We start from the raw sequence: 24,092 nt of genomic DNA on the forward strand, positions 1-24,092 counted from the left end.
AGTTTGGTTTAGGTTCTTTTGTTCGCAAGCCACCTTTTTCTTCCTCTTGTCTTCCTTTTTTTATTTTTTTCCTTTTTAATATTAACTTAACCGGCATTTTTATGTCTGCTAACAACACCTATTTATTTTCATACGCTCTTCTATGCGAGATCTAGCCCATCTCATATGTAATTACGCTACACAAAGTTGAGATTATTTCTCTACTTCAATTTGTGTGATCTACTGTAGTACTTTTTGCTTAAAAGCACTAGTACTACTGTGCGAAAATTTTATCTATTGAAATAATATATATACAAAAATCAGATATATGCCTCTCTTTTATAGGCATTTCCCGCTTACAAGCATTGAAAAGTTAGTCATCTTCCCGCTTATAGTACTGAAATTTAATTTTGTATTTATCTCTCCAAATATAATAAATTTATGCTTGAGATTGTTAATATTTAGCAGCACTAAAAGTTGGCGCAAAATCAATCACCATATAGAAAAAATTTCAATTAAAATTAATTTGAACTTGAGTTTAATAGGCGTACTTTCATACCAGCTTTGCGACCTGAAGTTATTAACTTAAACCAGGCAGAAGAAGTCAAAAACAACCAACCTCAAAGTAAATATTGAGAAAACAAAAGCGCGACTAAACTCGTATACCTTAATAGCACTGGTAGCACTGTATGAGAGCCGTGGGTAGTAGGTGCGCAGCAATTTAAAATCGTTGATAGATTTTGCTACCTTGACCTTGATTTTGCATGACCATTTCAGAAGTCGATTCCGAAGTGAATGTTGAATGATGAATTACCAAAGCAAATTCGACATTCTCCAGTGTAGAAAAACAATAAAATTTAAGTGGTGTTACAGTTAACTCGCTCACCTGCAGCAGAAGCACACATGTCTATTGAAATATGCTGACAGTGCGTCTGCCTAATGCAACGTGATACACACGCGCCTCCGGCAGAGAGTAACTTCACCTGGAATATACAACATCGTGGGAACCGCTATGTCAGCAGTGTAAGGGTAGGAATAAGGCTAGCTTAAGTATAAAAGGTTCTGAGTGTGGCGCTGCGCGAGTATTCTTCAACCAGTTAAGTGGCTTGTCATACAAAATCTAATAAAGTGCACAGTTCAAACATATTTAAGGGAGAATTAATTCCAGGATCCCGGAAGTGAGTATAACCTAACAGGCCAAGTGGTTGGCCTGCAACTTTAATTTATTAAACGATGTCCTGCGGGACACGTTAACTGGCGCCCGACCGGGAACCTGCCTTAAGGGGTTATATACCTTGTGGTCCGGTGAAATTAGCGAAAGTTGGGTTTTTTTTAAAGATATGTAGCAATAATTTTATTGTATAAAAGTTTTTATTATTGGATATTACAATGTTTAAAGAAAAAAAGGCTTTGTTTGTGTAAAAATATTTAAAAATGGCGGAGTTATGGCGTTTTCCCCCAAGACCCTTTTTTTGGAAGAGGCGATTCAAGTCCACCAAGTCAACTGAAATCAAAAAATCGAAAAGATTTCATTAGTATAGGGTTATATCTTCTTAGTGAACGATCAATATATTAAATATTTTGATTTTTGTGAAAATAGGAACATGTTTTTAAAAAACTCCACTTCTACAGTCCTAAAATTGGCATTAAAAAATTCATATCTGCAAAATAAAAATTTATACATAAAAAGTTGATCGTTCACTAAGAGGCGACATCAATTACGAACAATTTAAAAAAAAAAATTATAAAAATCGGTTGAATACTTTTTTTGCAATCGCGTCCACCGCAAAAGCATTTTTGGAAAAACACGTTTTTGAGATAATCGCGTTTAAAGTTTCAAGCGCCGCATGAGGCCGTACGCTCAGGACGTGACGACGCACAATTTAAAACGCTGTAACTTTCGATCTATTGCTCAGATCTCTATGAAATTTTTGGAAAATGTTCTCAAGGGATTGTACTTTACGATAAAGAAATAAAATTTATTTTGATTTTATTGAAAAACACAAGGTATATAACCCCTTAAAGGAGGCAGGCCATAAAAGAATCTCATAATGCGAAAAAAAAAAAAACGAAAAAGAGCCTGAAAGGCAATGAAGTGAAAAATTAAATGCCTTGTTTTATAAAAAGGCTGCAATAATAAACAAATTTAAAATAATTCTCTATTACGCAGAGAATCGTACTAAAATCCCTGACAAATTGGTGGGCACCGTGAAACATTCATAGTGCAAGGTTCGCCTCCTTGTCAGAAGGAAATAACACATATTTGTCAAAAAGCAAAAAGGAATGCAAAAAGATGCTTTAGAAAAATTACGTATTTTAAATCTGTGGCGAATTGGTGGATGCCATTTGCACCCAAGAAAAAAGGAAAAGGTTAATTTGCTAGTGTAATTACCGCCATGTTCATAAATAAGTTGGGTAACGTCAACGATCTCGGCATGATAAAGCAACTGCAGCCAAGTGACTGGATACGCCCTATCTGGGTACACGTTGTCGTTCACATGGGAACACGCCAACTATTTCTGGCCCTGTGGCTGCTAAATTAGAAGTTGTTTAGGCTTCTGAGAATCGTATGAAGGAAGCGTCCTAAGTAGGTTGCCTGCAATCTGATTGTAGGACGACTAAAAAGGGTTCCCGCATCCCTTCCGTGACCTTAACCAATAAAATAAAGAACAATTTTAGAAAAATAATTGACAAAATACTAAAACTTTCCGCATTTCTAGCTCAACATTTTGGAGTTACTCGAATATCTCGATGCAACCAATCAGCCTGTGAGTTGAAATAAACAAAAGGGAATAACAAGTGCGATAGAAATAAGCGAAAGAGAATAACAAGTGACAGAAGCAGCGAAGGAGAAGGAAAAGGTTTTAAAAGGAGTGAAACTAAAAGTCGGTGAGTCAATTTACTTTATTATGGATTCCTTGACCCAATCGGTTACTGAGTTAAATGGCCCCGTGAGCGCGCTCATGACTGAGCTGAAAAAAGCCGAATACCGCATTTGCCAGCTTGAGGCAGCGTCCGCGGGGGCACCCGTGGCAGCACCAATTGAAATTCCTCTACGGGTGCCGGTAAATGAGGACGACTTAAAGGAGATTGGTAGATTACCGTATTCAGTTAGGGATATTCAGGTGTTCGAGGGAAACCCTTCCCAATACGTGTCCTGGGTGACATCAGTGGAGGGAATCCTTGATGATTATAAAATCATCAAGGCAAGACCTCTATATAGGGCCATCCTTAACAGCATTAGGGGGAAAGTTAAGGGAAACGTGACTCTGCTCTAATTTCGCACAACGCTGACTCTGCTCTAATTTCTCCGAGGTCGACTGGTCAGGGATAAAAAACTGCCTGTCGCTACATTATGCAGATAAAAGGGACATACGCACCTTGGAGCACCAGCTGGGCCAGTTGACGCAAGGTGGTCTCAGGTTAGATGCATTTTATGCCCGTGTGAACTATACATTTTCTTTAATTATTAACAAATTAAAAACTGAAAACTATTCTGCGGAAACTGTGGTTGCTTTAATGGAAACGTACCGGAGTTGAGGGCTGGATATCTTCATAAGAGGGTTAAATGGCGACCTTTCTCGTATGATAATAGTTCAAAAACCGCTATCGCTGCCTGAGGCGTACACGGCTTGTTTGGACATACAAAATTTGAATTTCAGGAATCAACCTGTGCATGGAGGGGTAAATAGAAATACGGTGACTGATCCCATGAATACCATGAGTGGGCACTCTAAGCCTCATCCATCTGTTTCGAAGTTTAGCGGTAACTTTCGGCCCGCAGTAAATGATTATAAGTTCGGATTTAGGCCGCGGAGTGGTTCCTTCCAGAACCGCACATTTACCCGAAAACCGAAAATGTATAGACCAGTGGAAAAAATGGAAGTAGATCCTTCTGCACAAACTCGTCGAAGTTTCTCGAATAAACCTCAGCAAGGATTCTCGTTTAAAAGGAAACTCGGCTCAGATTATTACCCCCAGAAACAGCAGATAATGTTCCATATGGAGGCAATTGATGAAGAGTATGCCCAAGTAGTAGGGAAGACCAGGTAAATTTTATGACAGGAGCCTATCCAGCTTACCTTACATAGAGTATGTGGGTAACGACGGCACTCCCTTGAAATTCCTTGTAGACACTGGCGCAAAAAAAAAGTTTAATAATTCAACCTTTTCACAACACTTAGAAAGCCTTTTTTCGTATGTTCAGCCGGAGAGCGCATAAAAATCACTGAGGATGTTAGTGGCAGATGTTTCCAACGCGCGGGAAACGATACCTTTGTAACATTTTACGTACTGCCGCGTCTCGTTTCCTTTGATGGTATTATTGGCGATGATACCCTAAAGGAACTGGAGGCTATAATAGACCGCAAGGAAAATGTGCTAATTTTGAAACCTAATATTAGAATTCGCCTTTTAGTACTGCCGGGTCTCGTTTCCTTTGATGGTATTATTGGCGATGATACCCTAAAGGAACTGGAGGCTATAATAGACCGCAAGGAAAATGTGCTTTTAGAAAAACCTTCTGGACAAATTAACCAAATTTCCGATAATAACATTTCAACTAGGGCACAGGGAAAACTGCAACAAATCATTAAAAATCACGAAAAACTTTTTGATCCAATAAGTGACAGGGAAATTGTCTATACTACAGTGAGGGCGGAGATTAGAACGGTAACGGCAGAGGTAATTTACACTAAGAGTTACCCATATCCTGCCTGCATGAGGGAGGAGGTTGAAAGGCAGGTCGAGGAATTGTTTGACGAAGGCATTATTCGTCCTTCGAAAAGTCCATACAATTCCCCAATCTGGATTGTCCCCAAAAAACCAAAACCTTCGGGAGAAAGGCAATATAGAATGGTGGTTGACTTCAAGCGCCTAAACGCCGTAACAATTGCTGACACATACCCCATACCAGATATAGGTAACTACAACTCTTGCCAGCTTAGGCGCTGCAAAATATTTTACAACGATTGATTTAACTTCCGGGTTCCACCAGGTTCCAATGAAAGAGTGTGACGTCCCAAAAACTGCGTTCTCAACGATGAATGGCAAATTTGCATTTCTTAGGCTTCCATTCGGACTAAAGAACGCCCCTGCCATTTTTCAACGCATGATAGACGATGTTCTCAAAGAATATATTGGGAAGATCTGCTACGTGTATATTGATGATATTATAGTTTTTGGCAAAAGTGAACAAGAGCACCTAGAAAATGTTAGCACGATCTTTGCAAGGCTTCTGAGTGCAAACCTAAAAGTTAATCTGGAATGAAGACTAGCGTAGAATTCCTTGGTTATGTCATCACTCCTGACGGGATTAAGCCCGATGCAAAAAAAGTAAGAGCCATTCAGGAATTGGATTCTCCCGAAACGCTTAAGGATCTGAAGCGTTTCCTAGGAATGACGTCGTACTACCGAAAATTCATTCGGGACTATGCAAAAGGTGGCTAAGCCATTGACAAGTCTAACCCGAGGAGAAAACGCCAAAATAAAGGCTAACCAGTCGAGAGGTAAAAATCAAGCTCGAATCCGCTGCGTTGAATGCCTTTGCTGATCTAAAGGAGCTACTCGTTTCGGCTAATATTTTGGCTTTCCCGGACTTTCAGAAACCCTTTAATTTGACTACGGATGCTTCCAATTTTGCAATAGGCGCTGTCTTGTCCTTGTGGTGAGGTTGGAAAGGATAGGCCAATCGCGTACATCTCTCATTCGCTAAGCAAGACAGAAGAAAACTATGCTACAAATGAGAAGGAAATGCTGGCCATTGTATGGGTATTGGATAACCTGTGTTCCTACTTATATGGCGCAAAGAATATTAAAATTTATACCGATCATCAGCCGCTGACTTTCGCTCTAGGAAATCGAAACCATAACGCGAAGTTAAAAAGATGGAAGGCCCGGATAGAGGAATACAACCACGAGTTAATCTACACACCCGGTAAATCAAACTATGTGGCAGATGCCCTATCCAGGATCAAATATCGAAAACAGGACACAACAGGACTTCATGTGTTGACTAGTGTCAGAGATTCCGATAGAGAAACGGCTACTGAGGGAGCAACCGATACATCCAGAACAATGACAGCCGCTAGAAGCTCTACCACCGCGACCGCAAGAGTGAAATAGAAACCGTCCACAGCGCTGAACAGGACACCTTCGATCTAATAATTCAGATGAATGAAGAGGAGTCTATGGAACACTTAATCACCAACTGTGAGGCATTAGGTCACAGGAGACACAGACGCGTACCTACTAGAGGAGGAAGCCCTACAATTACTCCCTCCTAAGGAGCTCGTTCGATTGCGCGGTATACTAAATAATTATAATTACGCACTTTGGGCGCACAATACCGATCAATCTGGTCGCGGTGCACAAAGGCTTTAGCCTAACCCGTACAACCATTACCTTTACCATTACAATCCTTAAACAAGTTATATAATGAGATGGTTGATAATTCGTTTTTATTTATTTCTCTCACTTACTTCACCTTACTTCCACCTGCGGAACATTTCTGGTGTTTTCTTTTCCTTTGAAATTTCTATCTGATTACATTGCAGTTGATGTTATGTAGCAACATAGTTGCGTAAATGACAAGAAAAAAAGTTGCTGAACAATGTAACTTGCTAGGTAAATTGAAATTAAACAGTTAATGCCTTTATCGATCTGCCATACTAACCAGCTCGATGAGAAATTTACTACTTATTCGTTTCTTCATTCGATACTTTTAACAAATTGAATTGTATTAAGTGGAAAATGTATGCGAATTTACCATAGAAGACTGCAGCCCTTGATGACAATGAAACAAAGATTTTATACTTTGTTGAATTTCGCACTGGTAGGGAGTGACCTGTTACAGAAGGGAAGCAGTTAGAGGACAGTTGAGATGCTCCATAAATGGCAATTAGACACAGTTCCGTTTGCACTCACAAGAGCAGAGCAACGCAACAGCAGCAAACATTTCTGCAGGGTACAGTCAAAGTATACACACACCAACACATACACACAAACACATACATATACTCCAGTTTACCATCATTTTCTTTAGAGCTTTTAATTTTTTATGTTCTTTCAATAAACATAAAAACTCAAGTGCAAGTACGCCTGGGTGTGCCCAACGAGGTTGAGGAAAGTAACTTATAAATATTTAAGCGCCACGCATCCGAAATTTCATAAAAAATCAATTTCCTTTGCATTTAATGGAGGTCTGCGTCATACTATGCCGCGTCGCATCGTTAAAATGGTGTGTAAATTTAGCTTAGAAGGGTTTGTATGTAGTAAAGAAACGCTGGGTGAATTGAGGCAGATGATGAAGAAATTTGTGACTTTGTTTGGCAGCTGGCTAAGAAATTTGCCCTTAAATGTGCTTGCCAACAAATTGAGGCGGTTCTCCGACTAGTTCTGTAAAAGTGACCAGCTAAAATTACGCAGTAGCGAAATTATTTTCAAAATTCTACTTCGATCTGTGTTCATTTTTCATTGTAAATTTTTTCAAACTAACCCTCCGTGCGGCACCTGGGGCTGGCCAGGCTGACTTTTTCGACTTTGGACGTGAGTTTAACATATTTTATGGGTATAAAGTAAGGGCAAAAAGTAAGGTGAATTTATTTGTCAAAATTCGCGGGATTAAAATTTAGCTCTAGTTATTTTTTTCATGAGTTGGCAACACTGTTAATAACATCTGGGCCAACTTTCATGTGAATGCCATTATCAGTAATATATTTACGCTTGTGTTTACCAAACGACCAAGAGTGCATTTTTTGATTTTTACAATGTCTGATTTGATTGTGCAGAGAAGTGCCATCAAATTTTGTTTGCGGAATAAAATTTCGGCTGCGGAAACGTTTAGCATGTTGCAAAAGGCATTTGGTGATTCGACCATGTCGCAGAAAAAAGACTTCAAAGAGGGTCGAGAACATGTTGATGACTTGGAGCGCTCCGGACGACCATCGACGTCAACAGATGACCAACACGTCAATAAAGTGAAGGAGTTAGTGCTCAAAAATCGTCGGTTGAGTGTTAAAGACCTTACTGATATGATCGGAATATTAGAAAGATCTGTGAAAACCATTTTGAAAGACCATTTGGGCCTACGAAAAGTCAAATCTCGTTTGGTACCGAAAACTCTCAATTTCTTGGAAAAAAGTCGTCGCGTCGATGTGTGTGAAACAATGCTTTCAGACTATCAGGACAAGCTCAAATGCATCATTACGGGAGATGAGACTTGGATTTATGCTTACGACCCTGAAACAACCGACCAATCAAGCGAATATCGTGCTAAAGGCGAGGTCAGACCGAAAAGAGCACGTCAAAGTCGTTCAAAAATAAAGGTCATGATGATAGTTTTTTTTCGATTTTCGTGGTGTGGTGCACTATGAATTCCTTCCACCTGGCCAAACTGTTAATAAGGAATATTATTTGAACGTTATGCGTTGTTTACGTGAAGCAATTCGTCTAAAAAGACCAGAATAATGGGCCAACAACTCTTGGTTTTTGCATCACGATAATGTACCGTCTCACACTGCACTCGTTCTTCGTGACCATTTCGCCAAAAATTCCCCGCATATCGTTCCGCAACCACCGTATTCGCCTGATTTGGCTCCGTGTGACTTCTGGCTATTCCCAAAACTCAAGAGACCACTCCGGGGAACGAGTTTCGAGTCGATTGAGGAGATAAAAGCTGAGTCGAAGAAGGTGCTGATGGCTATACCGGAAATGGACTATTTGGCATGTTTCGAGGATTGGAAAAATCGTGGCATAAGTGTATTTCATCGAGAGGGGATTGTTTTGAAGGAGATGAAATTGATTTACAAGAATAAATAAAGATTTTTTATTTTACAACCAAATTCACCTTACTTTTTGCCCACAGTAGTATTTATGGATATAACCTTTTAAAAAGGATTCTCGAAAAGGCAGACGAAAAAAGGTTAGACCCGGATGCCTAATCGATATATATTAAGAATGGTGTCCAACGGAGGGTTAAAGTCACGCTCTTTTCCATGGAAGCTAGGCTCTTTCTGAGCGCTTGCTTGGTTGCAAAGCTCCATACATTTTTCGACACTGACACCCAGATTTTAGTTTTTGCAACGCGCATCGCTAAATCGTTCAACCCAAAAGTAGCGTAAGTCCATTTTTTTTTTTCATTCTTCTTTCGCTTGCTTTAATAAAACTTTTGAACTTTTGTATAGTCGATGAGTGCATTTCTCTTTGTTTCGCTTATATCGTAGTCGGCACTCTCGTTGCAAGGTATCAAATTCCCGTGCTTTCGCTTTGCTGTATTTATCTGTTAGTAGCTAAATTATTTTAAAAGAACAAAACAAGTTTTAGAGCACAAAACAGAAAGAGTAGTAGAAATTTTGCCCGAAGTTAAACAGGAATCAGTACTAATTAGCAAAGTTTATATTAGAAAAACGTTCAGCTGCTATACAGGAGCGCGCCATCTCAGCTAACATTTAATACTTGTAAGTGTAAATATTAGGGCGGAACGTTTTTTCTTGCTTCATTGCTTAAGTTATAAAACTATTGCACTGAATTTTCGCTAACCGATGCTAGAAGGGAACTTTTAAAGCAACTTGTATGGGGATGTGGTTGATGTCAGATGGGTCTACTTCTTTAGTAATACTTCAGTTGGGTACGATGGAGATTATTATGGAAAATTAGTTGCTTAAATCTATAGTGAAAAACTTAAGTCTACATACAGCAGCTTATTTTCTTATATCACAAAAGGTACAATACTTTATGATCAAGAAGTACCGGGAATGTGATGTTGGCTGTTTTTTTCGGTTGTCAAGGCATAGTGCACCATGAGTATCTTCCATCGGGCCAGGCATCCATCAATAAAGAATATTATTTATCCATTTTGAAGCGTTTGAGAGATGCTGTAGGTCGCAAACGGCCTGAAATGTGAGCAAACAATTCTCGGATTTTGCATGATGATAACGCGCCATTGCACCGAGCCCGAATTCTGCTGTATTATTTGACCAAACACCAAGTAAGTACCATCGTACAAGCACCAAATTCCCCTCAAATGGTCCCGAGCGACTTCTTTTTGTTTACCAAGTTGAAGTTACAACTTCGTGAAAGGAGATTTCAGTCGATAGGGGAGATCAAAGAAAATGCGATGAAATAGCTGAAGGCCATCCCGTGGTTAAACGTTGGCTTTGGTGTGTTGCTTCAGATATATGACCCGTAGGAGATAAAATAAATTTGCTTGAAATTAAACTCTGTTTTGTTTTATTTAAATATTCCCGGTACTTTCTGATCATAGGGTAAAATGCTTTTTTTTGGAATCTCCTATTTACTCGTAAATTTATATAAATTAAATTATTTCATTCAAAATTATCACCAATCTGTGTATAAACCATCTCCGATTTCCTTTTATAAAATATATTTTTGTTTCCTCTTTCCTTCCACTGCATTGATTTTCTCTGACCCATCCTAATGCGACTACATCCAAAAAGTTTTAGCGTACGTTAGTACAGCTTTTAGTCCCTTTAATTGTATTTGTTTTTCCTCCCTTTGTATTTGCTTTACTTTCGCTGTCGTAATGCCAATGATTTCACTTCGTTGTTAAAAGCGCCAAGAATTTCCGGTGCAAGTGCGGCAATGTGTACCGTTCGTTTCAGATATTTAGATAATATAAGTGAATAGTACAAGGGAAGGTCAAAAAGTTTTCGAAAAATTAAAAAAATTGTTTTAAAGAAGGAAAGAGGAAAAAAGGCTCGAGAGCTCTTCTTTTGCCCAACTGAATTATGCCCCTATATGGTCAGGAGCTTTCTCTATAATCGAGACTTATAACCTAAACAGAACGCGGCATTAATGGGGACTACCGGCGCAGTTACTTAGTGAACAGCTGATTTGTTTTTTTGATAGTTTTTCATTCAGAAATGGATCGATAATAATAATTGATAATAAAAAACAATTATTTGTTTAAAATATCTTAAATTGCTATTTCTTACACTTCTGTGAAAAATCAAAACCATTAATGAAATGTCGAACGTATTAGTGCAAGCTAGCATTGCATCCAGCCTTTCTTGTTCTTCTCTTTAAAAGGGATCATTAATTTTCATTCACAATAGATATACACTGCCATTTTTCGGCAAAGTTGCTATCGAAAATCCCTTTCTTCCGCTTAAATTATGAAAAATTATGAGAATTAAGATCAGTTTTCAATCCGCATTAGTTGCACTTAATTTTGAAGATAATTCTGAATTAAGTCATTAATCCCACCGTCTGTCTAGGGTATGAGAAGGCATAACTTCTTATTTATATCCAAAAATGAAACAAAGAGGTTCGAAGAAAATTTTTACTGCCGCTAATTCTGTCTAGCTGTCTATTTGAGACTATTTTGAGGCCCTATACAACTTTTTTTTGGTGGTAACATGAAGTGATAAAATAAATGAGCGATCTGAGAAATGCATTCAGTGTTAACGAAGAATAGCTGGTAATAAATTCATATTGAATATCACGCCACTTTTTTTTTATTTCGTGAACTTCTCGAGCTACTCTCGTACATACAGGCTGACCGGAAAAGTGGCCTTTTATGCTTAAGGATATTATTGGTTAGGTAACTTCATATCAGATGACGTGAAAAACATACACGTTTGTGAGATATGCAATTTTAAAAATTATTAAAAAAATTAAAAAAAAAAATTTTAATTAAAAAAAAATATTTTTTACATTTTCTTTTAATTTTTAATAATTTTAATAATTTTTTTAATTTTTTTTTTTGTTGGTACGTCCACTTTTTTAATTTTAGGTAACTTCATATAAGATGACGTCAAAAACAGAAGCGTTTTCGATTTTAAAAATTATTAAAAAATTAAAAAAAAAATTTTATTTTTTAAATTTTAATACGTATAAAAAAAAACCAAATATTAGAAAAAAAATTTACAGTTTTTTCTAAATTTTTAATATTTTTTTTTCCATAATCCAAAATTTTATTTTTTATTTTTGGTTTTGTTGGTACGTCTTAAGAATAAAAAAATAAATATGTAAAAAATATTTTTTTTAATTAAAATTTTAAATTTTAGTACATTTTTTTTTTCTAAAAGTGGATGTACTGGATTTTAGATAAAAAAAATGTTAAAATTATTAAAAATTAAAACAAAAATGTAAACATTTTCTTTTTTTAGTTTTTTTTTGTTGGTACGTCCACTCATTTTTAAATTTTAGTAAGTTTTTTGTACTTTTTTTTTAATTTTGGGTTTTGTTGGTACGTCCACTTATTTTTAAACTTTAATGTAATTTTTTTTCTAAAAGTGGATGTAATGGATTTGAGAAAAAAAATATTATTAAAATTTTTTAAAATTAAAACAAAAATGCCAAAATTTTTTTTTATGTTTTTTTGTTGGTACGTCCACTTTTTTTTTTAAATTTTAGTAAAGTTTGTTTTACATTTTTTTTTTAATATTTGTTTTTGTTGGTACGTTCTCTTTTTTTAACTTTAGTGTAATTTTGTTTTTCTAAAAGTGGATGTAATGGATTGTAGAACAAAAAAAAATTTTAAAATTATTAAAAATTTAGAAAAAAATTTTTGGTTTTGTTGGTACGTCCACTTTTTTTAAATTTTAGTGTAACTTTTTTTCTAAAAGTGGATAAAATTGTTTTTTAATTTTTGTTTTTTTTTTGGACGCCCACTTTTTTTTTAAATTTTAGTGTAATTTTCTTTTCTAAAAGTGAATAAATTTGTTTTTTAATTTTTGCTTTTGTTGACACGTCCATTTTTTTTAATTTTAATGAGTGGTTGTAGTTGATTTTAGAAAAAAAATTATTATTTAGTTAATTTCTTCATATCAGACGATGTCCAAAATTTAAACTGTTGTGAGAAAATCGACTTTAACAATAATAAAATTTTTTTTTCGAAATTTTTTAAAATATTTTTTTTAAGATTTTTGTTTTTGCTGGTACATCCACTTCTTTTAATAAGTTTGATGTAATTTTGTTCTACTTTTGTTTTATAAAGCCACCAATAAAATTTGTATCACGCACTAACAACTAAAAAGGGCTGCTGTAGAAAATTTTGAATTTACGATTTTTCACAAAGTTTTTCCAACTTCACGTTATTAAAAAAATGTTTATATGGAAGCTATTCGGTTAATTATTGCAAAAATTAGTATATCTTTTTGGCTAAAAAGTATATTTTAAAATTAATAACTAAAAATAAGGTCCTTAAATGCGCCAATAATAATATCCAGAACGGCTTTCCCGGTAACCCTGTATATTTTGAGTGCTGTTGCCTCAACGTGAAGTAGCCATGAAATATGTGCTATGTACTGATGTATGTATGTAACGTAAAAAATATAAAAGGCATGTTGTATTTTAGAAAATTCTGTTTGATTTGCGATTTTGCTCAAAGGCAAAAGTTAAAACACATTTACAATTATTCTGCTTTTATCTACTCTCACATACAAATACACAAATACACAGCATTCACTTTACATTCGTTTGTTTTCGTTTTGTCTAACATCATTTGATATAAGTTAAGTAGCTGGAATACAACTCGTATTCGACCAGTCGCCTCGAAGTATGCTTCACTACACAGCCACTCACACATAAAATATAAAGTAGCTGCTTTCCGAGCTTCTATCACTTACAGCTCAACAAAGTTATGCTTCGGTACATACATATAAAAGTATATATAGGTATATACGCGCACAAGTTTTTAGTCTCATTGTTGTTGCACTAAAAATTTGAGTAAAATTACAGATTGTTAATGTTTTGTGTTTGAATATAAATTTATATGTTCACATACAAATGCGCTTATATATTTATATAAATGTGTGTGTGTGTGTACTTCTTAAACATGCTAGCCGTGCAACCCACAGGCGAGCAGCCACACACATTCGTATGCTTTGCCGCAACCACAACCATGTGGCAGCTGCAACGAAACTATTCAGCTACACTTACTTCAACTACTTATGTTTTAGTAACTTTTTTTTGCTCATTTTGGCTGCTGCTGCTGCTGTTGCACTCATGTTTTTCGCCTTCCTGTTACCTACTTGTTGCCGCCCCAGTTAATATTTCAACTGAAACGAGCACAGCACCACTATTGTGAGGACAACTTCGGCTGCAGCTCTAGTTGTAGTTGTGCTTGTTAGTTAAGCGTATGCTTTTGTTGTTGTTGTTGGGGCTGCTGCAGTTTGTGCTGCTGCAGCTGTTGTAGTTGCTGCTGCTGCTGCAGCCAGTGTTTGCAAAATGCTGTCGGTGGTGGCGCTTGTGTCTGTTGCTGTTGCTGTTGCTGTTGCTGTAATTCAAGTTGATATTGTTGCCATTGTAGTTGTTGCATGAAATCGTCTTTAAATTGTTGTTGCTCTGCAAGCATGCCTTCTATTTCGTTTAATTTACTATATTTTACGTCCGTAGCTGTCGCCGTTGGCACTTGCTGCTCTCCATTCGGCTATTGACGTCGATTGAATTTCGCTAATTCTCATAATTCCGTGCTCATTTCACCGACTATTGCGCCCTGGAAGATGGGTAAGTGGAAAAATTTTGAATTAATGAATTAATCAGAGGATTTTGCTTAAATAAAGCGAGTAGAACTAATTTGTAGAAAGCAATTGGTTTTCACTAGAAAGCGTTGATTTGCGTATGTTTAGAATTCTATGTGGTGAAAATTGTGATTTATAAAATTGTTACTGTCTAAATGGGTGTGTGTGTGTGGGTATGTGTTAAATGCGTTACTGCAATTACAATATAACTGTTAATATGCGTATACAATATGTGTGCTTCAAGTGAATTAGATGCTATAGTTTGCAGGTACATTTGCCACTGCGTATGAGTGATATTTGCTAGTGGTGGGGTATCAAATTGATTGACATGTCGAAGGTATCAAATTTATAGAATCTATAGTTAAATTTATAAAATAGTTAAATATGCAAAATAATTATATATGTATATGCTGTTAATGTGTTTATATGATATATGATTTTTGGACTAAGAAACGATTATCCGGATATCTACTTAAACTTCCTAAATGAATGGGGGCCAGTGCGTATGAGTAATATGCGAGTGTACTACGGGTGAATATATGTAAGTACAATGATTCTTAAATATATGTATGATTATATGGAATATTGGTAAAAATTAACGAATGTGTCATATTTCTTATAAATTTAAAAAATATCATATATACAGTGTTGGCGAAAAGTTAAGCACTCTCTATGTAAATTTTTTTCACACAATGATTTGCTTCTTAAATCGATAATCTTGTTGGTGTGCGCTTATTCTATGTACCTAAACTATAATTTTTTTTAAACGGCGTTTCACAAATAAAAAATAAAAACAGTTTGAGTACAGAATTTTTTACGGTACACTTTGTTGTTGTTGTTGTTGTTGAAGTGGTTGAGTATTTCCTCTAAACTAATCCTAATTAGTGACCAGCATCGTTTTATTACCACTGTCCTCGTTGGATGAAGTCTGTTTTGTTTTTTTGTTTTTTTTTTTGTTTCGTTCGTAGTCAAATTCATTTAGTAAGGTTCAAGTATAGCAGCAAATTCTTCACCTCGATGTCTGAGATCTCATTAATTTGCTGTAAGAAAGGCTTACCGAGGGAGCGGAGTCGCGCCCTAGCTAGACCTGGACATTCACATAAGTAGTGGAAAAAACTTTCCTTCACCCCTTCCACTTGACAGCTTCTGCAGATGCGATTGAAGTGGAGGTTGAGTCTGGCTGCATGATCCCCTACTTTCCAGTGTTCTGTAAGGGTTGCAGTGATGCGTGAAATGTTTGATCGAGAACATTACAACAAGTGAATCCTTCTTTGGATTTTGTACGGAAGCCATGTGTTTTTTGTTGTAACACATGTAGTTATTTGCTTCCAACTTCTTTCGGCTAAAGCATGATAGTGTGAAGCAATGTATGCTTTTAATGTGTTGAGTGGGGTAGAGACTGCCACCGCCTCTGCTATGTCTAGTGTTGAACACTTTCTTGCTAGCTCGTCCATGATCTCATTACCCCGTATGTTCCTATGACCCGGAACCCATAGCAGAGTAATTTCGAACCGATGACTAAGTAATTCTAGTTCCTCTCTACACTGTAAGATTAGTTTGGATGAAATGGAGTTGGAGTCTAAGGCCTTGATAGCTGCTTGACTGTCTGAGAAGATAGCTACTCTTGCACCAACTTCCTTGTGGAGTTTTAGTGATTTGCATGCTTCTCTGATTGCTAAAAGTTCTGCCTGGAACACGCTGGCATAGGCAGGAAGTCGAATTGACTGAGATAGATTGAGTGGCTCCGAATGGAAGCCAGCTCCTGCACCACAGTTCATCTTACAACCATCAGTATAGATTTCAATATCGTATCTTCTAAATACCTTCCCTTTGGTCCATTTGGATCTCGGTGGAAAACGTGCCGTAAAGTCTTTCTTGAAGTTAAGGTCGGAGACTGTGTAGTCTGAGCTGTTTTTGAGCAGTGAGGATCCCTGTAGGAGGATCTTACTGTGACCGTACCATCTTGCTGTCCAGCTTTCCATCTCTCTGAGTCTCACCGCTCTGCAGGCGACGATTGTTTTTATATGTAAATCTAATGCTAGTAGATGAGTTAGTACGTTGAGCGCTTTAGTAGGACTGGTGCTAAGCGCTCCTGTAGTTAAGATGCACACTGTTTTTTGTATCTTGTTTGGCTTGGTTTGGTTGTATTTCTTTTTTGTTGCGGGCAACCAGACTAGTGCCGCATATGTTAGTATTGGCCTTACAATGGCTGTGTAGGACTAATTAAATAGTCTTTTTTGGAGTCCCCATTTTTTACCCAAAACTCTCTTACACGTGTAAAGTGCTACATTCGCTTTCTTTACCCTGTACTCTACAGTGGACTTCCAGCTGAGTTTGGGGGCTAAGATAACACCTAAGTATTTCGCGTGTTGGGTTAGAGTAAGACTAACGCCGTTTAGTTTTGGAGGAGTAAAGTTCGGTTTTGCCGTGCTGCTGCCTACCTCACCGATGATCCACTTAGTATTTTGTAAGTAAAATACTGGCTGCTAAAAATCTGCATTGTAAAGTAAAGTGCTACATTCGCTTTCTTTACCCTGTACTCTACAGTGGACTTCCAGCTGAGTTTGGGGGCTAAGATAACACCTAAGTATTTCGCGTGTTGGGTTAGAGTAAGACTAACGCCGTTTAGTTTTGGAGGAGTAAAGTTCGGTTTTGCCGTGCTGCTGCCTAACTCACCGATGATCCACTTAGTATTTTGTAAGTAAAATACTGGCTGCTAAAAATCTGCATTGTAAAGTTCTAGTCTAGTTTTTTTCAAGGACCCAGAAATAGCACTGAAGTGCCGCTTTCATATTAGGAAAACCCTGTTGAGCGACGATTTGCACTCTGCCGCCATACGCTCAGACGTAAATATGTACAGATGTACCTGCATGCAACCTGCTGGGAACTTCGTGAATAAAAAAATCAATTTTATTTTAATAAACACGAATTTTTCATTTAAACTACCAAAGTGTGGGCAAACAGCATGCAAGCGCACACTGCTGCCTGAAATACTGAGTAATAGTATTTGGCATATTTACACAAATATTTGTTTTTATTGAATTTTTTTTTTCTCATAACTGATTGGTCGTTTATTATCTTTATTTTGCTGAATTGCCGCCTGATGAGTTTTTACAGAAATTTTATTAAGTGTGAGCAAATATAATAAATAATAAATATTGCATAAAACGCGACTGGCGGTCGAAGCAATAAAAAGTAACAAAGGCAATAAAACGTAAACAAACACGCAAGTGAATATCCACAACTGAGACTGAAATGGAAACAAACGAAAATAATTCAAGTCCGTGTGAGCTTTTTTCATTTATAAAAAAATAAAAATAAATAAAAAAGTAGTTACTTTGAAAAGGTTGCGTGCAAAAGGGCAAACGCAAAAGTTCGTCCAATAAACAGACAACCATACAAAAATGGAGAGTGGGAAAGTGGCGCTGTGGTGGGAGAAGAACGGCTAGCAAAGGAGGGTCAACATAGTCAGCTGGTAGGGAAATATAGGCGCGCATGTTAACGAAATATTGCCGCATCAACAATTTGAAACTCGAAAGTCTGTTGAAAGCAGTCAGAGTTAGATTTCGCCGCTGGAGTTGCAAAGCAAAGGAAAGTTGAAGGCGCAAAGAAATTTATGGCGGCACTAATGTAATTACTTAATTTAATAAATAAGCAAGCGCGGCTGAGGGTGGGCAGGAAGCGCACAGACCCATATTTTAAATGTGCGTACGCAAGCACAAATAAATAAATAAATATTATATATTCAAGCGAACGGCAGACTATAAAAATGGAAAACAAAAACGCGCGCTGAGACATCAAACTCCTTCAACCGAACGCTGATGGCTGCCTTTGATTTTGTTTTTCTGAGCATTTGGACTGTTTAGCCTTTTGAATTTATCACATTTGCTTACTTTCACATTCATTTGAAGTGTGTTTTTGTTACATTTACTGCTGCGTGCATTTTACTTTTGTCCTGCTCGCTGTCAGAATCTTTGGATTTATTAGGCAACTTAAAGTGTTATCGGAGCAAAAATACCGAAAGAAAAGTGTCTTATATCAATAGCGCCGCCAATGGCATAAAGTCAAACCTTTCGATATTGGCGAGTAGTAGCGGTAGTGATGAGTTTTGTGAAATATATAAATGATTTGCATTAAGTTACAACTACAAAATTTTATGACAGACTGATTTTGCCAGATTTCACATTAGGCACACAACCATTTTATAGTTAACTAGCAACCCGCCCAGCTTCGCACGGGTATAAAATATATACCCTATGTCACTCACTGAAAAAATGATTAAAATCGATCCAGTAGTTGTGGCTTATTCATTACTGCCCGTGGCCCGCACGCGTTAAATTTGGAGTAAAACAATTCCCCTTTTTTTATAGCATGAAGATTTCCTGCTATCTTTGGGATATCTAAATTCATACCCTACATTTTTGCATATTAACTTTTTGCATTTTTACATATGTGTTTATTTTATTTTTACAACAATTACTATATTACAGAATGTCTTTATATACAACGTTCATAGCCTTCTTGTCATTAGACAATACAAACATGTTTTCTCTAGAGGTTACTCTTGAAAGAGCGACATACAGTTGGCCATGTGAAAAACAGTCAACACTCAAATCTAAGCCTGCAACGTTGAAGGTTTGACCCTGAGATTTATTAATGGTCATTGCAAAAGATGTCTTTACCGGAAATTGTAAGCGTTTAAATTGGAATGGTAGATCCGATGGTATCAGAGGGATTCGGGGAATCAATACATCTTCTCCGGTACCACATCCTGTGAGTATTGTGCACTCTATTATGAAAGTTTTCAGTGATTTTACCAGCAAACGCGTGCCATTGCAAAGTTTAGGTGGACTTAGGGTTCTTAATAAAATAACAGGACAACCTAATAGGACTATGAATAAGTTCGTGCGGTTTTTTTCGAAATTTGAAACTTTATTGACGTAAAATGGTTACAAATTTAATATTCAAAATATTGTCCATCGCTTACTACTACTTTTTCCCATCTTTCTGGCAATTCACGGATTCCCTTTGTGAAAAATTCGGTCGGTTTTGCCGCAATCCACGAATCGATCCATTTTTTGTCTTCATCGTAATTACGGAAGTGCTGGTCAGCCAGGCCATGTTGCATCGATCGGAAGAGATAGTAATCGGATGGCGCAAGGTCTGGACTATACGGCGGGTGGGGTAGGACATCCCATTTGAGCGTTTCTAAGTATGTTTTGACCACTTGTGCAACATGTGGCCGAGCATTGTCGTGTTGCAAAATAACTTTGTCGTGTCTATCGGCGTATTGCGGCCGTTTTTCTCGCAGTGCTCGGCTCAAACGCATCAATTGTCGTCGGTAGACATCCCCCGTAATCGTTTCATTCGGTTTCAGTAGCTCATAATACACAACACCCAGCTGGTCCCACCAGATACACAGCATAACCTTCAGGCCATGAATATTCTGCGCCGACGTCGATGTTGAAGCATGGCCAGGGTATCCATACGTTGCCCGACGTTTTGGATTGTCGTAATGGACCCACTTTTCATCGCCAGTCACAATTCGATGCAAAAAACCCTTTCTTTTGTGCCGTTGAAGCAGTTGTTCGCATGCCATAAAACGGCGTTCAACGTCTCTTGGCTTCAATTCATACGGCACCCAATGGCCTACCTTTCGGATCATTCCCATGGCTTTTAAACGTTTGGAAATGGTTGATTGATCAACTCCCAAAGTTTTTGCAACCTCTTCTTGCGTTTGAGCCGGATCTTGATCGAGCAATTCCTCCAATTCGGTATCCATGAACTTTGGCGGCGCACCCTCGCGTTCTTCGTCTTCCAAGCCAAAATCACCACTTTTAAAGCGTGCAAACCACTTCTGGCACGTTCGCTCAGATAGAGCATGCTCACCATAAACTTCCACCAAGATACGATGACTTTCGGCTGCTTTTTTCTTCATATTAAAATAATGAAGAAGAATTCCCCGCAAAAACACATTATTTGGCACGAAATTCGACATTTTCAAGTGTGGTAAAAATATTGTTGTTTACGCTTCAAATAAAAAACTTATACTGACGTTTGTGCCTCACGACAGTAGCTCTCCAATGAATGTTTGGAAACGTGGATCGATGGAATAATAATCAAGTTACGCCATCTGTTGTAAAACCGCACGAACTTATTCATAGTCCTATTATTTTCAGCTCCATTTTGTGAGGAGGGAGCCCAGACGGGTTCAAGGAATTTAGAAATTCTGTAGGAAATTGAACAGCTTCTTCCAAATCGAGAACAGTATCGACCGAGTAGTATATTTTCGTCGGCGCATCAATCTTTGAAATAATCAAGTTATTTACTTTATCTACTTGTTCGTTAGTTGGTGACAGAATAGCTCTTTCTTTAAACCAAGATATTGTCTTATAACTTATGTTATCAATGTCAGGATAGACATTGTTGACTAACTCTTGGATGTTGTCTATCAAAACACAAAGGTTTTCTAGGTTAATCCTTCCCTCACTTTGTATTAATTCTCCATTGCCAACTTTTAGTAGCATCTCTGGAAATAGCCTGTTCTCACGTGAAGATGACGAAACCCTCATATTAGTTTTAAGATCTAATTTATTGACATGCGACCAAAGGTGGGATCTTTTTAGCGAAGCATTTATTTCGTCAGCACGTGTTCCTCGAGTCACAACTGGTAGGATTTGACGGAAATCTCCTGAGAACAGAATTGTACATCCACCCATAGGTGCATTTTTGTTGCGCAAATCGCGCATTGTCCTATCCAGTGCTTCCACAGACGTCTTGTTTGACATGGTAGCTTCGTCCCAGACTATTAATGAGCAGTCACGCATCAATTTTCCTGTATTGCTCTGTCTAGAAACACTACAGACGCTGTTATCATCATCGGTTGCGATTTTCAGCGGGAGCTTGAATGTAGAGTGTGCGGTTCGGCCTCCTTCCAAAAGAGTAGCGGTAATGCCGGATGACGCAACAGCTAACGCAATTTTTCCGGTAGATCTCAATTACTAACTACTGATGTAATATCTTGAAAAATATTGTTTTTAATTATATGCTGTAAAGAGCCATATACATAGATCTATATGAAAACAACAATGTATTTAAGGTATTTAATTGGATAAGGATTAATGTTGTACCTATTTGTTGAAATCGCTTCGAAAATAAGCTATTAGTTGTCGTAAAAAGTAAATGACAAAAAATGTTATTGTATGGAATCGATAGCAAGCTAAACGCGCTCCGAATCAATAAAAACTATTCAAAAACTGTATTTTAATTACAGTATGCAAAATTCGTATTAGTACACCCCCTAATAAATAAAAAAAACACGTATATTTTCAAATTAATTTTAAAACAAATGCTTGAAACCGTTTTATTTTATAGATAATTAACTAAAATAAGGCCAAATAAAAAAACCGCTCAAAAGTGTATTGAAATGCAAAAAAAAAAATAAGAAAGAAAAAAATGAACACTTTTCACAGAAGCAAAATTCGTATTAGTACACATGTATTTTTAATGATTTAAAGAGTAAATAAAAAATAGTTCAGAAAATTAATATTTTGTAGGATACCCTCGTTGCCTTAGAACAGCAGACAATCTCTTCGGCATAGATTCCACCAATTTTTTTGTGAGATTTGGAGAAATCTTCTTCTACTCTGATTTGAGGACTTTTTTTAAATGTTCTCGGTTCCTTATTTGATGATGTTCCAGCTGCTTTTTGAAAATCGACCATACATTTTCTATGGGATTAATATCCGGGCTTTGTGGTGGTGTTTTGAGATAATTTGGACAGTTATAAAGCATCCATAACCTTGTATCCAACGCCGTGTGCTTAGGGTCGTTATCTTGTTGGAATATACATTTTTTTTTGCAACCCAATTTTTTGGCACCTTTGCGTAGATTCATTTTTAAAATATCAATATATTGCCTCGCAGTCATAATTCCATCAATAAAATGCAACTTTCCTACTCCGTTTGCCCCGAAACATCCCCATACCATCAGAGAACCACCACCGTGCTTGAAAGAAGGCTGCAGATTTCGTTTTTGAAGGCCAGTATTACACTCTCTCCAAATTTTTATGCGTCCATCGGACATTTTTATATTAAATTTACACTCGTCTGAAAAAATTACCCCTTTCCAAAACCGCATATTTTTGTTTAAATATTGCCTGGCGAATATAACACGCTTTCTTCTATTGACTGAGCTTACATACGGTTTTCTAACCGCAGTTCTGCTTCTAAATCCCAATTTTTTTACATAATTGCGCACTGTTTGAGGTGTAACTTTGATAGAAAAGTATTTTTCTAGTTCTGCAGCTAGTGAAACTCCACTGACGGTGGGGTCTGTTCTCATAAGGCGTTTCAAAAAAGTCTTGTGCCTCTGCCCAAGCTTTGCCCTGTTCACATTTCGAAGCTTTTTGTCAATCCTTCCACTGTCTCTAAAAATTTTGACTAAGTTTTGTATTGTAGACACACTTTTCTGCAATGTTCTCGCAATTTCGCGTAAAGACTTTCCGTTTTTGTTCATATTTATTATTAATCTCCTAGTTTCGTTTGACTTTGGCGACATTGCAAGCTAACTGCGCGAACTTGAACAAATGGCTACTAAAACGCAACTGCCCAAGGTTAAACATTGAATCGTTTCGAAAATAAAGGTAAATACCAACAAATTGTTTACAAATTCAACGCATACTAAGTGTACTAATACGAATTTTGCCTGCAGTAGAAATAGCTACACTGCTACTAAAGCTATTTTTTTCAATTCTATGCAAATGTTTGGGAGTTTTTGTTATTATTCTATTTTTTTATGAATTTTACAATACCGCACTACGATTGAAATCAATTGCTTTAAAGTAAATTTGAAAATATACGTGGTATTTTTATTTGTAAGAGGGTGTACTAATACGAACTTTGCATACTGTAAGTGCGATTTACTAATATAGAACGTGAAAATAGCGTTTTATTTCGCTGTAAAATTGTATGTGCATATAATTACATGGAATTCAGTACATACATAGATACATATGTACATACGTCCGAAATGAAATAATGCGAGCGATTCGTAAATACATACATACATACGTCACCATACGATGTAATTCAACATTAATGAGGTGTGGTGAGATTATCGCTTAACGCCTGTTGCTTCATTCGGTTGACAGCGAACAAACACACAAACAGCTTTTTTTGGAAAAAGAGCTGCTTTTGTTTAAACAATTTTGGTTAAATAACAAATAAATCAATTTTTTTTTTGATGCAGAACGAAAGTAAATATTTCAAAGTTAAACTCTAAGAAAGTTTCATTTTAATTGGTTGATTCGTTTATGATTTATGGCCGTGAAAACAAAAAAATTATGTTTTTTTGCCACATTTTGACCGATTGCCACGCCCCCTTTATATATTTCTTCACATTATATAGATATAAACCTTCCTCTTCAATCAATCTATCTTTAAAAAAAACCGCATTAAAATCCGTTGCGTAGTTTTAAAGATTTAAGCGATTACGTGGACATAGGGACAGAAAAAGCGGCTTTGTTTTATAATATGTAGTGATATGGAAAAAAGGAGTTATCTGCAATTCATTGCCCATAAAGCGGAGATGTTTGATTTAATTACAGAATTCAGTACACCTTTGCATATG

General features: G+C 36.8%; 1 protein-coding gene across 3 annotated transcripts in view; it reads right to left on the bottom strand.

The window, feature by feature from the left end:
• Positions 1-14,345: 14,345 nt before the first annotated feature.
• Positions 14,346-24,092, bottom strand: part of LOC128855717 (band 4.1-like protein 4) — a 273,260-nt gene continuing 263,513 nt past the window's right edge. The window contains exon 16 of one of the 3 annotated variants that reach the window (XM_054090858.1): positions 14,346-14,437. In XM_054090858.1, coding sequence (XP_053946833.1) covers positions 14,428-14,437 — 10 coding nt within the window. In that variant the 3' untranslated portion in view covers positions 14,346-14,427. The remainder of the gene's footprint in view (positions 14,438-24,092) is intronic. The other 2 variants (XM_054090860.1, XM_054090859.1) reach the window with 2 other exon arrangements.

This window comes from Anastrepha ludens, chromosome 2, assembly GCF_028408465.1.
Source record: "Anastrepha ludens isolate Willacy chromosome 2, idAnaLude1.1, whole genome shotgun sequence".
In the NCBI taxonomy this organism is placed as follows: Eukaryota; Metazoa; Arthropoda; class Insecta; order Diptera; family Tephritidae; genus Anastrepha; species Anastrepha ludens.